This window comes from Ornithodoros turicata, unplaced genomic scaffold (assembly GCF_037126465.1).
Source record: "Ornithodoros turicata isolate Travis unplaced genomic scaffold, ASM3712646v1 Chromosome16, whole genome shotgun sequence".
Classification (NCBI taxonomy): domain Eukaryota; kingdom Metazoa; phylum Arthropoda; class Arachnida; order Ixodida; family Argasidae; genus Ornithodoros; species Ornithodoros turicata.
Window position 1 is genome coordinate 1380898 of NW_026999320.1, and position 21222 is coordinate 1402119.

The following is a 21222-nucleotide window of genomic DNA, read 5'->3' on the forward strand; positions in this document are numbered from 1 at the left end:
CAAGTTCAACGCTCTTCACCCGTCCGGTATCAACAAATCACAAGGCACCCAATAAACACTTCACAAATAAAATATGTTTTTCCCTTCTACCTCCATTATCATCTGTTATGTTCTGCATGGCCACTGCTTTCTGCTCTCTTTATTGCATGCTACAACTTTGTATTACAAATATATACTTTAAAAAAAAACCCTTTGCTCGTTCTGGAATTTTCCCCACCTAACCACTAACCTCCTTATCTTTCGCTATGCTTGGGAATTCTTGCCTGTTGTCCCGTTTCGTCCACGTGTTCGTGAACCTTCCATTTTTCTGTAACCGGTCTGTAGCCTAGATCCCTACGTTCACATAATCCCCTCCACACTCTAACAAAGCAGCCATTGACTCCCGCCATAGAAGCCCGTACGGACCCTTTCTTCCCTCCGGGCTGTTGACCCACAATTCGCATGAACCTTTAAACACGTCACACCTAACCCTTTAAATACCATGCCAATGATGAGGACGGTGCCCAGAAGAAGAACAGTCTCTGTTCGAAATATCGGCGGCTTCTGTCCTGAGGCAACTCCCTTCCCACATCTCTACCGGTTCGCTGGATTTCTACCCATCTACGTTCGCCACTGACGATCCGATGGCCTCAGGAGGTAAGCAACCCGTCCTCTCTTTCTCACACGTCACACTCCTAGGGGATAGCTGTTACAAGTACATACACGAGCACATCCCGCACGGAGAACACGGACCTCACATACACTTCTCAAGCGGCGCAAGAATACGAGACATCATGACACATGTAACCGCCGCCCCACCGAACATCACGCACTTCATACTCCACGTAGGGACCAACGACATCGCACGCTCGACAGCACAACATGTCATCCAGGAATTCGAAACACTAGTTTCCTTCATCACAAACAACAGACCAGGCGCTGAAATAGTACTGACAACGATACTTCCCCGAAGACAGAACAAACACCGAACATACATATACCAGGACACATGGCTACACGAGTTCGACAGGAAGGCGCGCGCTGTCAACAACCACCTCATCCACATGCGGCAGGTACACACCAACGTTATGGTTATCACACACGCAGCTTTCGAATACCACGCTGAAGCACATCTCGCTCGGGACGGCATCCACCCAAACCACGCAGGCGTACGAGCTATGGCACACAACATCAAACACCTAATTGTCTATAGATGCCATCCTGCACTGACAAACGCTCAAACAGAATATCCTCAACCAGCTTACACTTCAAGTGCCAGCACCGCAAACACGCCAGAACACACGATGGCATCAAAGGGGACCACAACGACCACTGTACCCACGCATACACACGCGGCAAACGACAACACTCCAAACACAACCCGCACACACACAAAGTTCACGCAAACTGTGACACGGAAAACCACAAGCACACAAACACAGACAGATGACATCGAGGAACACAGCGAGTCTCCACAGCCACTGACCCCACAGCCACCGACCCCACAGACACGACGCACAAGCACATCACGCAGAAAACACCGTTGACTATCTAATCACCAGCCTACCATGCAGTCAACGAACTTTCTACGAATGCGAAAACTCATGGAGAAACGTAGCCGATACCTACATCATCTACGAATCTACACCCACCACCTGGCTCACAACACAGTACCTAAAGGCCTCACCCCTAAAACAGTTCCTGCATTAGGAAAACTGACACCTGAACTAGAGCTACAGTGGGCATCAGCCCTTAACAACACAGCCCGTACGTTTCTTGAAATATTAAAGCAACAGTGCCACGATCCAGGCCCATATGAACAATATCAGTCTCACCGACGCGGAGGCAAACACTCTCGAACTACACATTCAACAACTCAACCGTGAGCTAGCTAACAAGGAACACTCAAAACTCGGAAAACCTAATTCCAACGACACGGATACCGGACCCACTAACACGACACACGCAGCAGCCGAACAAATCATTTCCAGCACCACAACCACAACTCTCCGCAACATCGCTGAGCCACCCCGAGAAAACGCTGACGCAAGCACCGTAATAGATATATCACGCTCACTAACCAGCGACGAACTACAAGTCCTCTCTAGGGGTTAACATTCTGCCATACCCTCAATTCTGTTAACGAATACGAAATCCACAAAGACATATCAGACTTTGCGAGACGGCTACGCCTTAGAGAATTCTTCGCTCATACAACACAAGAAAACAACAACGACCTCCGACTACCATCAACCTGGACACCAAATCATGGCCGAGAACCCGCACTAGACCTGTACATTAAACAAGTAAGCAACGACATGCTTCGCGGTATTTCCCAAAGCTCGCGTGATCACAACCTCACTAAAACACAGCGTGAGATCATCAAAGCGCTAGCTGACAGAGATATCATTATCAAGCCCGCAGATAAGGGTGGGAGTATCGTCATCTGGCCCACAGATAAATATATCTCTGAAGCTCATAGGCAACTCAACAATACGCAACACTACCTCAAACTGGACCATGACCCAACAAAGGAGTACACGGCGCTAATAACCCATACCATACAGGACCTCCACGAACGAAAGCTCATCACACGTGATGACCTCAGATATCTCACCCCATCAAACACAGGCGCACGTCGTTTCTATTTACTGCCCAAAATCCACAAGGTACACGCCAATGAGCTCTATACGGCTGACATCCCCGGCAGGCAAATTGTATCTAATAACAACACACCACCAGAGAGACTCTCGAAATTCCTGGACCACTATTTAAACCATATTCCGACAACACTGCCATCGCATGTACAAGACACATCCCACCTCCTCAGAATAATCAGAGATATAAACAACAGTCGTACATTTGGTAGGGACACAATACTAGCCACGCTGGATGTGACATCACTATGTACTAACATCCCACACAACGACGGAATCACAGCCCTCTGCAATACCCTTTCTACAACAAACACCAGAAAAGACATGGAAACCATACTCGTTCTAATGGACTTGGTCCTTAAACTGATCTACTTCGAGTTCAATGGCGAATACTGCCTAAAAGTACACGGTACAAGTATGGGCACACCTGTTGCACCCACATACGCAAATATCTTCATGGGGTTCTTAGAAAACAAAGTTCTCAGCGCCCTCTCATTAAAACCCACGGTGTACCTTCGATACATCGATGATATACTGATAATATGGGAACACGGGGAACATGAATTTCAAAAGTTCGTAGATCTACTGAACATCGCACATAGCAACATAAAGTTCACATCACAACAGTCAACTCACTTAATTAACTTCCTCGACACCACGATATCACTAGACAACGGCAACCTCATCACAACCCTGTACAAAAAGCCTACTGACAAACAACAATACCTTCACTTCAAGAGTCACCACCCGCGTCACTGTAAGGTTGGAATTCCTAATGGGCAGAGTGTAAGACTACGCAGAATTTGTTCAAACGACACAGATTACGCTGAGAAGCTTGACGAACTCTGCAGTACACTTGCCCAAAGGGACTATCCAGACTCCCTCCTAACCGAATTCCGTCGCAAGGCGCTCACACTCGATCGAAACGAGGTTCTGGAAAACCGAAAAAATCCCCACGTGTGCCAAATAAGCTTCATCACAAGATATTCCAACGCACTTCCAAACATCAAAGCCATTCTACAGAAGCACGAGCCCCTCCTCCAAAGCAGTGACCGACTTAGCAACATATTCACAAATCCCATACAGGTGACATACCGGCGCGCAAGAAACCTGGCAGACTCCTTGGTCAATGCCAAAATCAGCAAAACAAGCACCCCGTACACGGGAACACGACCCTGCAACATCCCGCGCTGCAAAACATGCAAGCACGTTCAACACGCTAACTCCATCAAAAGCACTGCGAGCAATTACACCCACCCCGTTAACCACGCATTCAGATGCACAAGGTCCAATGTCATATACTGCATTGAATGCGGCGACTGCTCTATGCAATACATTGGTGAAACCGGCCAACAAATGAACAACCGCCTTACCGGACACAGAACCGACACGTCCAACAAACTCCCCAAAGCACTCGCAGAACACTTTAACGTTCCTGGCCACAATTTTGACAACATTAAACTATATATTCTAGAAACCGGGTTTAGATCCACACGTGACAGACGTGATAGGGAATCTTATCTCATATACAAGTTCAACGCTCTTCACCCGTCCGGTATCAACAAATCACAAGGCACCCTAGAAACACTTCACAAATATGCTTTTCCCTTCTACCTCCATTATCATCTGTTATGTTCTGCATGGCCACTGCTTTCTGCTCTCTTTATTGCATGCTACAACTTTGTATTACATATATATATTTAAAAAAAGAAAAAAAACCTTTGCTCGTTCTGGAATTTTCCCCACCTAACCACTAACCTCCTTATCTTTCGCTATGCTTGCGAATTCTTGCCTGTTGTCCCGTTTCGTCCACGTGTTCGTGAACCTTCCATTTTTCTGTAACTGGTCTGTAGCCTAGATCACTGCGTTCACATAATCCCCTCCACACTCTAACAAAGCAGCCATTCACTCCCGCCGTAGAAGCCCGTACGGACCCTTTCTTCCCTCCGGGCTGTTGACCCACAATTCGCATGAACCTTTAAACACGTCACACCTAACCCTTTAAATACCATGTCAATGATGAGGACGGTGCCCAGAAGAAGAACAGTCTCTGTTCGAAATATCGGCGGCTTCTGTCCTGAGGCAACTCCCTACCTAAAGGTAATAAAGGTATAATAGACATCTAACCCCACAAAGGTCTAGTAGGCGTCTACTTTTAGACATAGCCCTAAAGTTCGAACGTATCCCTGGGTTAAACGTCTATTATCCCACCATGTGCCACATGGGTACCATATGATTCCTTTGCGCAACAATTGCTTAGGGGAAATCAGTGGTGAGCAAGCTCAGTATCAATCATCAATGTCGTTAGCATTGTACCAAGTACAACCGTTTCTGTACAAACTCAAATACTGGTCGTCTGAGGTTTTTACAAGCACATGATTGGGTTAAATACCGACTTGAGGGTGTTGATACTTGATTGATTATTTCTGACAACTTTTTAGATTCATTGTTTAACCAACTTAACAATACGTAATGTTGAGCTGGGAACCACCAATCCAGGCACGTGGAAAGGGAGTATAAGCCGCTGTAGTCACTGGCATATGCAACATTTTTTGATCCAACAACAACAAAAAAGCAGGAATCCATACTGCTCGAATTTAAATGCCTGTTGGTCCGCTGGGAGGGGTCGACCTTCTTCATGAGAGAACTGTCCTATCGGCCTCCTAGACAGAGCGTCCTCAGCTGTGCAAGCGCCGCCGAGGATGTGGGCCCTCTTCCAAACGTGTCCAGGACGAGGGCGCTATGCTCAAACATCTGAAAAGTCTGCAAGAGCTAATAACTGAAATGACTAAGTCCTATGATTTATAACACTAAACCAAGACGTACCATTTTTTGTATGTGGAACAAGAATCCAGGCTGAACTAAAAGAAACAAGTGTAAGCGTCAGTGATCAGCCACACCACGCAAGTGCTAATCATGCAGTGCTTCATGAAGGTTCAACAATGGAAGGCTCATGCAGGATAGGACATTTTTAGCACTACCACAGGCTGCACATCTACGTACATACACAATATATGCTACACATACATAATTTTCTTGTTGTCACAGGTATGTGCAAGCGCGAAATATTACTCGTATTAAGGCAATTCTTACCGTGTCAACTCTTACCACACTCAACTGTTTTCGCGGAAATGTTTCTTGTTTGTTTGTTTTTCTTCCTGTTGGATGGGGTGATGATTATGGGAGTAGCTTTCTTTGGTGCGGTTCAAATTCAAGTCACGCCTGGAAAGACCCTATCACAAAAAAATGGCACAGCATGTGACTTATATTGTAGGAAATGCACCAGTCTCACAGATGAGATTTGCCGACGTGCATACTGAAAGATAGTTAAAGTGCACTGCAATTGTAATGATAAATGGGATTTTTTTTAAAGAAACCAAATCAAGAACGTTCCACATGTCAGTTGTCGCACGGAACACAAGGACACTAATCCTTTAAACATGGTGGTTAACGGGCTCAATCCGTATTCGAGCCCATTACAATTATATTCGTAACGTGACCATCGATACGCTTCTCCGGGCGTTATTGTTTTCGCATACATTGGGGCGCCAGACGCCATCCAGGGCATATAGCAACCCATTCTTCATGATAGCCAGATAGACTTCTTGAACTTTAGCAGAACCTTTGGAAGAACAAAGCAACATCCTCCACGTCATGTGAACCACCATCCTTCTGAACGGCGTCTGGGCCTGGCCACAATTAAGGTCACCGAGGGATAAGCGTTGCAACCAACTAGGGTGTACTTTGAAAAAATCTGAAGTATTCCACACGGCGTCGAAAATGTCGGACAATTTCGGTCTGATCTTATTTCAAAAATATGTATTTCCAATAACCACTGTAGGGCACTATAATGTTCCTTCAGTGAACTTTGGGAAATGACATTCGCGGGATTCTTACATTTCCCTCTGTAAAAGTTAAATTTTGTGACATTTTTTCCTGATATGCTATTTCCCGGCGGGGCTTGAGTCTGAAAAGCTAATCTCATAAAACAACTCTCTCTTCCCGAGAAAAAAGTTGAATGTGGTATGAGTTTGTACGAGTCGTCCTGGTAGCAGTTGCCTTGGTATGAGTTGCTTTGGTATCAGTTTCATTTCATTTTATTCCGTGGCATTGCTTCGGAAAATAGGCACAAAGATGCGTGGTCCCTTAGCCTAAGCTAGTAGTGGGTCCACTACAAGAATTAACATTTGACAATTCGTAGCACTAACAGAAGTACATGCGCCGATATTTCGAACAGAGACTGTTCTTCTTCTGGGCACCGTCCTCATCATTGGCATGGTATTTAAAGGGTTAGCCCGGAGGGAAGAAAGGTTCCGTACGGGCTTCTACGGCCGGAGTGAATGGCTGCTTTGTTAGAGTTAGAGAGGGGATTATGTGAACGTAGTGATCTAGGCTACAGACCGGTTACAGAAAAATGGAAGGTTCACGAACACGTGGACGAAACGGGACAACAGGCAAGAATTGGCAAGCATGGCGAAAGATAAGGAGGGTAGTGGTTACGTGGGGAAAATTCGAGAACCAGCAAATGTTTTTTTCTTTTTTTTCCATAAATATTTGTAATGCAAAGTTCTGGCATGCAATAAAGAAAGTAGAAAGCAGTGGCCATGCAGAACATAACAGATGATAACTGAGGTAGAAGGGAAAAGCATATTTTATTTGTGAAGTGTTTCTAGGGTGCCTTGTGATTTGTTCATACCGGACGGGTGAAGAGCGTTGAACTTGTATATGAGATAAGACTCCCTATCACGTCTGTCCCGTGTGGATCTAAACCCGGTTTCTAGAATATATAGTTTAATGTCGTCAAAATTGTGACCAGGAACGTTAAAGTGTTCGGCGACTGCTTTGGGGAGTTTGTTGGACGTGTCGGTTCTGTGTCCGGTAAGGCGGTTGTTCATTCGTTGGCCGGTTTCACCAATGTATTGCATAGAGCAGTCGCCGCATTCAATGCAGTATGTGACATTAGAGCTTGTGCATGTGAATGCGTGGTTAACGGGGTGGGTGTAATTGCTCGCAGTGCTTTCGATGGAGTTAGCGTGTTGAACGTGCTTGCATGTTTTGCAGCGCGGGAGGTTGCAGGGTCGTGTTCCCGTGTAGGGGTGCTTGTTTTGCTGATTTTGGCATTGACCAAGGAGTCTGCCAGGTTTTTTGCGCGTCGGTATGTCACCTGTATGGGATTTGTGAATATATTTCTAAGTCGGTCACTGCTTTGGAGAAGGGGCTCGTGCTTCTCTAGAATGGCTTTGATGTTTGGAAGTGCGTTGGAATATCTTGTGATGAAGCTTATTTGGCACGCGTCAGGATTTTTTTTGGTTTTCCAGAACCTCGTCTCGATCGAGTGTGAGTGCCTTGCGACGGAATTCGGTTAGGAGGGAGTCTGGATAGTCCCTTTGGGCAAGTGTACTGCAGAGTTCGTCAAGCTTCTCAGCGTAATCTGTGTCGTTTGAACAAATTCTGCGTAGTCTTACACTCTGCCCATTAGGACTTCCAACCTTACAGTGACGCGGGTGGTGACTCTTGAAGTGAAGGTATTGTTGTTTGTCAGTTGGCTTTTTGTACAGGGTTGTGATGAGGTTGCCGTTGTCTAATGATATTGTGGTGTCGAGGAAGTTAATTAAGTAAGTTGACTGTTGTGATGTGAACTTTATGTTGCTATGCGCGGTGTTCAGTAGATATATGAACTTTTGAAATTCATGTTCCCCGTGTTCCCATATTATCAGTATATCATCGATGTATCGAAGGTACACCGTGGGTTTTAATGAGAGGGCGCTGAGAACTTTGTTTTCTAAGAACCCCATGAAGATATTTGCGTATGTGGGTGCAACAGGTGTGCCCATACTTGTACCGTGTACTTGTAGGTAGTGTTCGCCATTGAACTCGAAGTAGTTCAGTTTAAGGACCAAGTCCATTAGAGCGAGTATGGTTTCCGTGTCTCTGGTGTTTGTTGTAGAAAGGGTATTGCAGAGGGCTGTGATTCCGTCGTTGTGTAGGATGTTAGTATACAGTGATGTCACATCCAGCGTGGCTAGTATTGTGTCCCTACCAAATGCACGACTGTTGTTTATATCTCTGATTATTGTGAGGAGGTGGGGTGTGTCTTGTACATGCGATGGCAGTCTTGTCGGAATATGGTTTAAATAGTGGTCCAGGAATTTCGACAGTCTTTCTGTTGGTGTGTTGTTATTAGATACAATTGGCCTGCCGAGGATGTCAGCCGTATAGAGCTCGTTGGCGTGTACCTTGTGGATTTTGGGCAGTAAATAGAAACGACCTGCGCCTGTGTTTGATGGGGTGAGATATCTGAGGTCATCACGTGTGATGGGGGTGTATGGGTTATTAGCGCCGTGTACTCCTTTGTTGGGTCATGGTCCAGTTTGAGGTAGTGTTGCGCATTGTTGAGTTGCCTATGAGCTTCAAAAATATATTTATCTGTGGGCCAGATGACGATACTCCCACCCTTATCTGCGGGCTTGATAATGATATCATCTCTGTCAGCTAGCGCTTTGATGATGTCACGCTGTGTTTTAGTGAGGTTGTGACCACGCGAGCTTTGGGAAATACGACGAAGGATGTCGTTGCTTACTTGTTTAATGTACAGGTCTAATGCGGGCCGTGATTTGGTGTCCAGGTTGATGGTAGTCGGAGGTCGTTGAATTTTTCTTGTGTTGTATGAGCGAAGAATTCTCTAAGGCGCAGCCGTCTCGCAAAGTCTGATATGTCTTTGTGGATTTCGTATTCGTTAACAGAATTGAGTGTAGGGCAGGATGTTAACCCCCTAGAGAGGACTTGTAGTTCGTCGCTGGTTAGTGAGCGTGATATATCTATTACGGTGCATGCGTCAGCGTTTTCTCGGGGTGGCTCAGCGATGTTGCGGAACCGATGCTTAACCGAATTCCGTCGCAAGGCACTCACACTCGATCGAGACGAGGTTCTGGAAAACCGAAAAAATCCTGACGCGTGCCAAATAAGCTTCATCACAAGATATTCCAACGCACTTCCAAACATCAAAGCCATTCTAGAGAAGCACGAGCCCCTCCTCCAAAGCAGTGACCGACTTAGCAATATATTCACAAATCCCATACAGGTGACATACCGACGCGCAAAAAACCTGGCAGACTCCTTAGTCAATGCCAAAATCAGCAAAACAAGCACCCCGTACACGGGAACACGACCCTGCAACCTTCCGCGCTGCAAAACATGCAAGCACGTTCAACACGCGAACTCCATCAAAAGCACTGCGAGCAATTACGCCCACCCCGTTAACCACGCATTCACATGCACAAGCTCCAATGTCATATACTGCATTGAATGCGGCGACTGCTCTATGCAATACATTGGTGAAGCCGGCCAACAAATGAACAACCGCCTTACCGGACACAGAACCGACACGTCCAACAAACTCCCCAAAGCAGTCGCCGAACACTTTAACGTTCCTGGTCACAATTTTGACAACATTAAACTACATATTCTAGAAACCGGGTTTAGATCCACACGGGACAGACGTGATAGGGAGTCTTATCTCATATACAAGTTCAACGCTCTTCACCCGTCCGGTATCAACAAATCACAAGGCACCCTAGAAACACTTCACAAATAAAATATGCTTTTCCCTTCTACCTCCGTTATCATCTGTTATGTTCTGCATGGCCACTGCTTTCTACTTTCTTTATTGCATGCCACAACTTTGCATTACAAATATTTATGAAAAAAAAAGAAAAAACATTTGCTGGTTCTGGAATTTTCCCCACGTAACCACTAACCTCCTTATCTTTCGCCGTGCTTGCCAATTCTTGCCTGTTGTCACGTTTCGTCCACGTGTTCGTGAACCTTCCATTTTTCCGTAACCGGTCTGTAGCCTAGATCACTACGTTCACATAATCCCCTCTCTAACTCTAACAAAGCAGCCATTCACTCCGGCCGTAGATGCCCGTACGGAACCTTTCTTCCCTCCGGGCTAACCCTTTAAATACGATGCCAATGATGAGGACGGTGCCCAGAAGAAGAACAGTCTCTGTTCGAAATATCGGCGGCTTCTGTCCTGAGGCAACTCCCTTCCTACATTCTACCGGTTCGCTGAATTTCTACCCATCTGCATTATAAGTTGCGTTATAACGCTATAACAACTACTATACACTATACAGGGTGTCCCAGAAAACGTGTCATTGAATTATAGAAAAACTACGCCACCTAGAATCATGCGGTTAACGACATTTGTTATTATTAGGATTTTGCCACCCCCTGATGTGAATGTCATGTATCGTAAGTTTAATTATGTAAATATTTGCGAACTGAACTCGGAAATTTGCCAAGTGAAGGTCACTTTTTTACCCCACCAACATGAAGAGCGTGCCGAATTGACTCAAATTCATGATAATTTACAGTGATATTCATGAGCTATCCTATCGAAAATAATCGCCGAACATCATGCGTTTGGGAGCACCGGACCATAACGCGCGATGAGTTTTTGAGAGCAATCGCTCACAGTACGACGAAAAAAGGTTCCAAGCCAGCCCGCAGAGTGATAGTAGAAAAAGTAGAAATTCCTAAAATTGGGAGAGGGAAATCGTTATCCCAGCAAACGTCGGACGCGATAAGCCATGCCTGTGTTATCTCTTTCTGCGATGCCGGGGTGGACTGGGTTTCCGACCTCCGTGCCGTCGCCTGAGAGGGCGCCGAACGGCAGGCCTTGGCAGGTTGTTTGGGCAACATAAAGCGGGAATAAAAAAAAATGAATTTACGATCTTGGCAGCGCACACAGGAGTTTCAATTCTCTGGTTATAGGGCTTCTGACGGCAATGGGAAAAAAAAGGGGGGTTTAGATTTACCCTGCCTTGGGCGCAAACTTGTCTTGCTACGGCTCTGGCTGCGTAAAACACAAATCGTCAGCATAAAGAAATTGTCAGAATACCTTTGAAGCATTCGGCAGCTCAGTTACGTACAAAGGAGATAATACTGGTACCAATACTGACCCCTGCGGTGCTCCTGTTTTTATTCCTGTAGATTTTTACGTCGATCTCTTAAGTGTGACAAAACTGTTTGCGTCCCGTAAGGTAACTCCGAAAAATGTTATGAGTTTATGTGTGAAAGTCTGCCCTATTCAATAATACCTCATGATCGACCACATCAAAGGCTTTAAGTCAAGAAAGGCACCCAATACAAAAAGATTGTCATTCAGGGAAGTGTTAATATGCTCAGCCACCGCTATAGTTGAAGTTGAGGTTTTTACCGATGATCTCTGAATCGTGTAGGTTTGCACATATTCAGTCGCACTTTTGAAGAAAGTGTACAACTCTCCTACGTTCGAGTTTCTCAGATATTGTGTCCATCGCGTTTAGAATAGAGGTCGGGCGACAATTTTCCAAAATATCAGGCCCGCCGAACTTAAATATGGGTACAACCTTTGCGAATTTCAACGCACTGGGATACACACCGGCATTTACGGAGTGGTTGAAAAGATGGCATACGGGATGGCAGAGAAGTCCTCTCGTTTTTTTATATTTTTTTTTATTTACAGCAATGCTAAGTGCATCTCCTACACTGCCGTGCTGGACTCCATATTGTATACCACCGTAATTACTTCTTGCGTATCAATAAACTTAAAACCGAAGCTCTTTCGATGTGTATTATTTAGATAGCTATGATGCTCATGAACAACACTACTTATGATAGCGTGTGCCAGTCTTCCATGCACGGAGACGGCGTACTTATTAAAATGACAATCATCATCATCATCATCATCACACATAATTAATCATTTGTGATTTTCAGGCTGTCCAAATAAGTGAGAGTTCTTGAAGCAGGTTTCGAAACGCTTTCACTGACAATTTTCCACAACTGTTTCCTGCACCCCTGACACCTCTGTATGATGTAGCAGAAGTATTTCGTCTTTGTTCTACTGAACTCATTCGTTGCTAAGTTTCGGTAGTAGCTTTACCTGTTCTAGTAGTGCACATTCTTGTTGTGCTTTCTGTACTTTCAGTATCATTTCTGCTTCTCCTCCAAAATGTTTACAACTCTAATCATCATCCCAGGGCACCGTGGCGTATCATGCTTGCTTCCTCTAATTGTCTGTATAATGCTTGCTTCCTCAAATTCCCCTTTTATGTGACGAATGTTGCACAGAGACGAACGTTTTAAAAGGGCAGCAGCACGCGGACGATAGAACAACATAACGACTTTACTTGTCTTTCATGTCTAGTTTTATCTTTGTCTCAGAACAAGAAAACGTTGCTGCCGGAACAAGATATCACAAACGTCACAAATTTATCCGTATATCTCCAACGACGTTCTGGTGACGTTCCTGTGACGTTCAGTCCATGGATATCTGAGATCTGCAGGGTACTTCTTCCTTCCAAACATCCAAAGCGCGATATCTTGCAGACGTATCAGCGACATCAGGTATTTACATAGTAAAACCGAAACGCGTATGTCATTCTGGGACCTCCCATGAGTATCGCATAGATATCCGGATATTCAAGACACGCTAGTGACCATTGGGGATGTCCTGGGGATACTGGGTTGTTTCCGCAATGGTGCTCACATTAAGAGTAAATGACTTTGGAAAAGCACAATAGCACGGAAAGCAGCGCGAGCAACAAAGCGTTGCTAAACCGAAACGAGGATCACGTCGTGGACAGGAAATAATGGCGGTTTTGACAGGAGCGACCGCAAGAGGGGTCCCACGGAAATCTGTTCGAAACTGCCGCTCCTGTGTTTCCTTCCTTCATGGGTGCAAAGCACGGACAGAAGTTCTGTGTGACCAATAGTTCACGGATGCGGAATTCTAGCGCACTCATGTTCAAGAGGTTCGACATTCTCGACGTAGAAAGTGGTCACAAATGCCCACTGCCATTTTCATTTTCGCCGGATTAGCGAGCGGAAGCGCGCGTATTACGTTACGTACTCGACAGATGGCGCGGGGTGATGCAATTGTTGACAGACTGCTCGGTTTCCTACTACGGGTGATTCCATCTCAACTCAGGCAGGGTGGTTCGGGCACCATCACCGATTTACCTTGAATAAATATATGTAGTACCGCAACACGCATACACACTGGAGCAATAAATATTTTGGCTCTATGTGTTGTGGTCCGCCAGAAAAAAAAAAATCCCAAAGAAATTGACACGGCGACGGAGCTTTCTGACGGAACGACTTCGACATTTTATTCCTCACTATGGGACGGTCCCAAACTATAGATTTTTTTTTTTGCACAATATGTCAGGCACAACAACTTTCAGCTTGCGCGAACAGCACCGGCCAATACTATTTTGATATTTAATGAAAAATCGCCAAAGTTGCAACAAAATTCACATTTTGCTCATATTTGTGTTTACGCTGCACTCCTGCTGTACACGCCATCGAGATACACGAGGCACCGCCGTGTAGGTCGAAGCGTGATCTCTAGACTGATGTCAGATCTACATGTCTGTGCCTTGCCCTTTTCGGCAAGGCGGTGTAGAGTACAGCTATGTTCTCAAAAAATGTCTTTTTTGATTGTTTTTACTGTTGTTTCCCCAAAAACCCCACCTCCGATTTCCTTCATATTTTGTAGTTATATAGCCCAGGCTATGGCATACATGTGTTCACAAAACGGAAGGTGCCCTCTCAGCACAACTCTGGGTAGCCCGCAACAAACGTGCAGTGCGAAGCACACGATGTACATCGCGACTGGCCTCGGGCATCCGGCATCTCCGGCTTTGAATGACAGATTTCAGGATGCCGACATACCGCAAATTCATCCACCATATATTATATTTTCCATCCACCGTACCAATATATTTTGAGTCTCTCTTACTCTTTTTTCCCAGAAAAAACGTCAAACTAAAGAGTCAGAGAGACTCAAAATATATTGCTAGAATGGGATTTGCGGTAGATCTGCATCCTGAGCTCTGTCATTCAAGGCCGCAGACGTCGGCAGTAGCAGACTCAAAAAATTATGTTTACTCTCTGGCTGGTTCTCCCGGTCGCGATATGCATCCTGTGCTCCGCACTCCACGTTTGTTGCGGGCTATCCCGAGTTGTGCGGAGACGGAACTTTCCGTTTTGCGAACATATGTATGTCATAACCTGAGCTATATAACTGCAAAATATGAAGGAAATCGGAGGTGGGGTTTTTGAGAAACGGGAGCCCAAAAAAACCCATTCTTGAGCACAGCCCATAGCTGTACTCTACACCGCCTTGCCGAAAACAAGCAAGGTACAGACATGTATATTTGACATAAATTTAAAGAGCACGCTTCGATCTATACGACAGTACCTCATATATATCTATATTATATGTATAGCAGGAGTACAACGCAAAGACAAATATGAGCAAAATGTGAATTTTGTTGCAACTTTGGCGATTTTTAATTAACGGTCAAAATAGAACTGACCTGAACTGTTTGCGCACGCTGAAAGTCGTTGTACCTGCCATACTGTGCAAAAAAATCTATAGTTTGGGACCGTCGGATGGCGAGGAATAAAATGTCAAAGTCGTTCCGTGAGAAAGCTCTGTCGCCGAGTCGTGTATTACGGACTGCACCAACGGAAAAAAAATGAGAAGCCAGCTCGCCCTTGGTCTAATTTGTACCAATGAGAAATTGCTTTCCAATTGATTCATTGTGATCCAATATGCAGTTGCAGTATCTAATCCAGCACCCAGGATCCAATGCAATATCGAATCCTATAATATGCAGGCAGTTGCTGAAGGAACGAGCGCAATGGGGACCAACGGTACATCATCACTGTGAAATTAAGTATTATCATTAGGAAGAACGCCGTACGTCTGTGAGGACATGAACTTATTCGAGGAATTCAAGTGAAAATTGAAGGAAAATCTAAAATTAAGATTTATATCGCCACTGGCCGTCCGGACAGGGCGCGTTGTAGCAGGTTTCCGTGCCGCGCCACATAGTAGCTCGTCCACGTTAAAAATAGTCATTTGAAATGTTTGTGAATATATTCGCAAAAGTACATGTGCTGTGGTAACTTGGTATTACACATGTTACTTTAAGCCATTGTTTCTCCATTCGTACAACATTCCAGTGCACGTAAGTGCAAGCGTTTCGCCACTCGCCAACGGATCAAGTCAGTGTCAGCCTGTTATGAAATGCCGAGGTGTTCGGACGGTTCTAATGTATGTAATCGATGTATCAAGCACTCCCGTTCTTTCTCGCCGTTTCACATGTTTTTACCCCTGCTCGTAGGCATAGATCGCTGATGGGAGGTGGGTGACATATGCAGTCTGACAGTTACCACCCACGCTGTGTTCAGCGGTATGCAATATCTTTCACACACACTGACATACTTCTGTTCCTTTGGAATGGCATTTCTTGAAGGTAATGTACTGCAGACGTCCACTGTGCATCCATCTAGCAGGTGCAATGGATGTATAATGGATGGTGGAAACTTATGATACATATATGAGACATTGTTCTAACTGCCTATCAAATGGGAATATTTGTTTAGTGCTACAAGCACTTGAATAACTTGTGACAATGCAGGATATTTGTAAACAAGTCAATGCATTACGTTGTTTTTTCATCGTTCGGGTCCTGCTCTGTGGGAGGAGTTTTCGCAGCACTCTGCAACCAATACAAGAAACCTGTTGGCTTTACACCTCCACACAGCAGGTAAAGACACCATAGACGATAGCATGAAGTACAAACGCAATATTTGGTGGGAAGAAAAGTTAGAAATGTAAGTCGGTGGCTTGATCAAGTGCAGACGTATGTATTAATCGTGTAAACGCATCCTCATCACCGTCACAAGTGAGTTATGCACTCACAACACGTAACGAACGTGTTCCAACTATTTGTATGCATACATATACAAGATGTATCTGTGGGAAAGGAGCCTACATCTAAAGGTAGCCCTCCTGCTTGATGAAAATACCCATACCCATTCAAAATACCCATGAAAATACCCATTCAAATGAAGACTTCCGAGGGATGCTTGCATGTTACCTATGGTGGATAGTTCTGTTCAACGATCCAACCCCACACCAAGACGGTTGCTCACCTTTCCTGAAGGCTACTGAGAAACCCCCATACAGTTTCACGGGAGGTAGCATTTACGCGTTGCGCTGCAGTTTAGGCATTTAAAGCGTAAGGTCTAGGCTCAAATGCTACTGGTACGAGAGGAACGGGGCGTCAGTTGGCTGCCGAATTCTGCGGGATTTTACATCTCGCAACACCGCCCGTGTTATACATGTTCGGCTGCAACTGCATGGCATACCCGGAAATTGCCATAGTGCACACCTAATATATCACAGCATTAAGGCGCAGATATAGTCCAACGTTTTTGGCGTCGCAGTCAGCGACAACCGAAGTTCAGACACGCCAAGCAAAGCGATCCGGGAAATATGCGTTTATAGTCAGACGCGCGTTAGTAGTGGCCTGCGACCGTTGCACATGCGCAAAGTCGCTGTGACTGCAGCAGCGCGACTGCGACTGCGCTGATCTGACTGCGCGAGCGCGGTCGGCGAAAAATAGAACATGTTCTATTCTGCGCGGACGACGTCCTAGCGCGTTGAATGCCGCCGGCCGCGCTAGCCACTAGACTATAGAGGGTGTGATTTCCCCCGGCGTAGCGCAACTGTGCAGCGCGCGTACGCGCAGCACAGTTACGTCGGACTATATCTGCGCCTTTAGCACTTCAGTAGCTGGATTTTTAGGGAACCCGTAAACATCTTATACCCGTAATACATGTCCTATAGACATCCATGTGCTTTGAACTGACATCCAATGGATGTCACAAACGTCCAGCACTTACGTTCATTACAAGTGCTTAGTTATAGGTGTGGATGGGTTTTACATGTTGATACTACGTCCATGGAATACCTATGGATTAAAATGGATATCTATTAGACGTCCACAATATCCAGGACTACTCGTCTTATGAATGTTCATAAGATGTTTCTGGTTATCTGGGATTCCTATGAATTTACTCATTGTGGATTTATGTTGTGGGTGTTAATGATGGACAGTATGCTTTCGAAATATGTAAGTGCTGAATGAAGTTCCTACTCTTGTTGTTTACTGTGTCTTGCTAGCGACTTTCAACTGATTGGTGAATATTCCCAGTTATACAAATCATCTGAAATAACTTTCACCTTTCTATATGCCACTTGTATTATTTTTATATCTAGTTTAGTGTTGTCCCTGTAAAAATAAATGTTCACGCAGAAACGACATCTAGTGTAACTCCTTTTTACAGCAAAAATATGCTTTCTGCTCATTTGATGCAGCATAATCGAATGTTACTGTACATTTAAAAGGGGCATTGGCAATGAGAATTTGAAGGTGACTTTAGTGGAAAAATATTTGCTGGCGGTACATTGGGCCAATGGGGAACTAGACTGGTCTCCAATAGGTGTGATTGAGCGTGGTTCTATTCATCCCCACTGACATTTACAGTGATTTCTCATTGAAACCCGCTAAATTACCATTGTTTTCAAGATGGTATTTGTTCTAAATTGTCGATTGGGAATGAAAAATTTTGGTCACTTTAAATGATAATTGTTTATTCCATGTCCACTTAAACCGAATGATATTCCTAGGTTTCTGAATGGGCTGGGATTCGATGGATTCTGGGCTGGGATTCTCTATGCTTTACCAGCTTGGCCTTGCGTGTAATATCGGCTGCTGCTCGTTGTCGTCCAAGAGCCGATCTAAGGCCCTGTGTTTCTCGCTAGTTCCTGTCTGCTTGTACGCAGTTCCTGAAGATGCTAAGGGGCGCTATGCTTTCCGCAACCCTGCATTGGGCAGTTCAACGAATCCGCTTGCTTGGTGCAGCGATTTCCTTGTTTGCATCGTCCTTCTTCATCTTGTCGACATGCCGAGACGATGTTTGGTGGATAGTTGCCCTAATTCACATGAGTATTCGCGGGACAGCCAATGCCACATTCTTCCCAGTAACGAGACTGACAGGTTTTGGTGGTACGAAGCAATCAGACTGCCGGAATTGAAAGACGGTGCGGTGCCGTCGACTTCTGGTATTTGCGGCGAACATTTCCTAGCAAGCGATTACGAAGAGGACGCTGTTTGTTTGCTGGATCTCTTCAATGTGCTGGATGCCGAGCTCAGTGTCGTTTGAAACAAGGTGCAGTGCCATCACAATACCTGTCCATCCACAGCGGGAAAAGGACATCCGCTTAAACGGCGCGACATCTGCTTATCGTTATTGGGGCTCTGAGTACCTGTGGCCCAAATGCTTATCACAGATCTCACGGTTCTCTAAATGGGTTACTTCTGATCTGCGCGACTTACCGACTAACCTACAGCACGCAAAAGAGCGAAAAAATAAAAGACATAACACAAGATATTGAACCTATAGTCACTACTCTGAGGTGGTCTACTCTAAACTTAGCAGTATCTTACAAACCATACTTATACAGGATGTTTATGTAAAATATCATCTTGCTTTATGCTTGCTCTTCTATGCTTTATCTCGTCACTTCTTGCTTTCTTAAGTGTTAGTGCCTCAAAGCAACTGTGCCTATGGGTGGCGTCTAGATGTTGATAGATCGAGAGAGGACAACGGGAAGGATTTGGGGGCCGCCGCCTTAATATGCGTCCTGGGACGGCTTAAGGGGAGCTTTGCTCACACTGGTCTGCAAAGCCGTCGGAAATCCCAGGGAAACCTCAGACAAAACAGCTGGTGGTAGGCTTCGAACCCACCACCTCCCACTCTTCAGCACGGCCTTAGCTATCACAAACAAGCAGGACGTCTTTACTCGCTCGGCCATGCCGCTAGAAAAGATATAGTTACCCCTCGTCGCCTCAACCCACTTCTCTGATAACAACAACATTATTCAGTGACGATAAATGGGGAGTTCCATCGCCAGGAGCGATACTCTTCCCCATTGCTGGTGGTGGGGAATTAAATAATGAGCTCCTTCACAATAATGGTCGAAGAATAGAATATTATCCAAAATAGAACCTTTGAAAGCAGCGCGTTGGTGGGCTGGATTTAGCAATTGCGATAGTTAAGGGGGGGGGGGGGCGAGAGTCCAGCAGCCTCAAGCGGTAACGACGCTACTGAGTTTGAAGACCGACACTGAATTCCACCCAATACTTAATGCAGCATCTTGACGAGAGTTATTTCGTGGCAAGAGGAATGCCAGCATTGGATCAACTCTTCGTAACATAGTGTGTGTGTGGGGGGTGGGGGGAATGGAAGTTCTCTATGGGCGGGAAGCTGGGATAGTAATGCGATGACGTCCGTAATAACACAGTCCAATATATGTCAGTTGAACATTGTTATGTTTAGTCGAATAACTAATGTAAACTTATCGAAACCACACCAGACAATCATGAAATTCGGTCCTGCTCGACCCCCCTCATTTCTTCAAAGAACTACCATATATACTCCGTCCTACCAATAGGCATTTGCCAAAGGTTTGCTGAAAATATTGAACCACTTTTCACTTTCGAGGGTTCAAAAATTACAAAAAAGACGAAATTCACACTACGAGTAAAGACGCGGAGAGAGCGGACTTCTCCATATGGACAGGGTTTCGTGGCACAGGTGACACGATGTCATCCCAGCTATGTGCCAATGGCGGTTTCTTTGCCCAAATGCATGTATTGAATTGGAGCCGATTGGTAGGCTGGTGTTTGAGACTTTGTGTTTGTGTCTGTCCCTTGACCATTGAGTCTGAATGAATGGAAGATCGTTACAAGCAGGCAAAAGAAAATACGACTGCGCGAGAGTGCTGCAGCAATACGAAAATAGGTGCAAAGTCCTCGGCAGAGGGCGCAGCTCCCTATAGAGCCCATAGTTTGAGATAATTCACACAACACTGGGCACACGACCAATGAAATTGTGACGTGGTGGATATTATGCACAACCAATCTACCAATCAGGAGCCTCAATGTCTGTCTGGCCTTTCGACCGGTCTTGGCTACCATCGACTTCTACTGGAATTCAAGCCTGCCGCCGTTATTCGGTATTCAAAATACCTCAAACGATTTTTGGGTAAAATAAAGATTTATTGGATACAAAGCACTGATTCAAAGATCTGATACACGGGTGCACTGTGCGTACAAAGGCTACTGCGATGCTGACGCACTGGGACAAAGTTCGAACATGAAGCAGAACGAACACACCGTTCAACTCCTAATACCGAGCCAGCCTCATGAGTGCGTACCATTTCACGATGAGCATCTTCCTTCGCTGCTTGCGCTGCATCCATTATAGCGAAGCGAAAAGCGCTTGTGTGGCACGTAATCATGTCTTTGTTGACAGTCCTAGAAATCCAACGGCGCACGAACTTTTTCTTCACGCTTCAAGTCATGAAGCATTCCGGTACCGCAGTTGGTAGATTGTTCGTGGGATAATAGTTATGTCCACAAAGAGCACAACACGCGTAGACTCTCAATGACGGACGAATAAACCCGCGAACATATTCCTGAAAACTGTTCTGTCGATTGACACCACCGCACACAGGAGGGCGACACACCTGCCGTAGTATTTCGAAACTATGCTGAAACGGCCGAGACGCTGTACGCACATGCGCGCGCACAAAATGCGATTTCAAAACATTCTCGACCAATCGGAGCGCGCGCACAGTATCGGCCAATGGGCTTGCAACATGGTGTATGGG

General features: G+C 45.4%; 1 protein-coding gene across 1 annotated transcript in view; it reads left to right on the plus strand.

Moving 5' to 3' along the window:
• Positions 1–623: 623 nt before the first annotated feature.
• LOC135372661 (uncharacterized) overlaps positions 624–21222 on the plus strand; it is a 260959-nt gene continuing 240360 nt past the window's right edge. Inside the window, exon 1 of the mRNA XM_064606160.1 lies at positions 624–636. Within this exon, the coding sequence (XP_064462230.1) occupies positions 624–636 (13 nt within the window). The remainder of the gene's footprint in view (positions 637–21222) is intronic.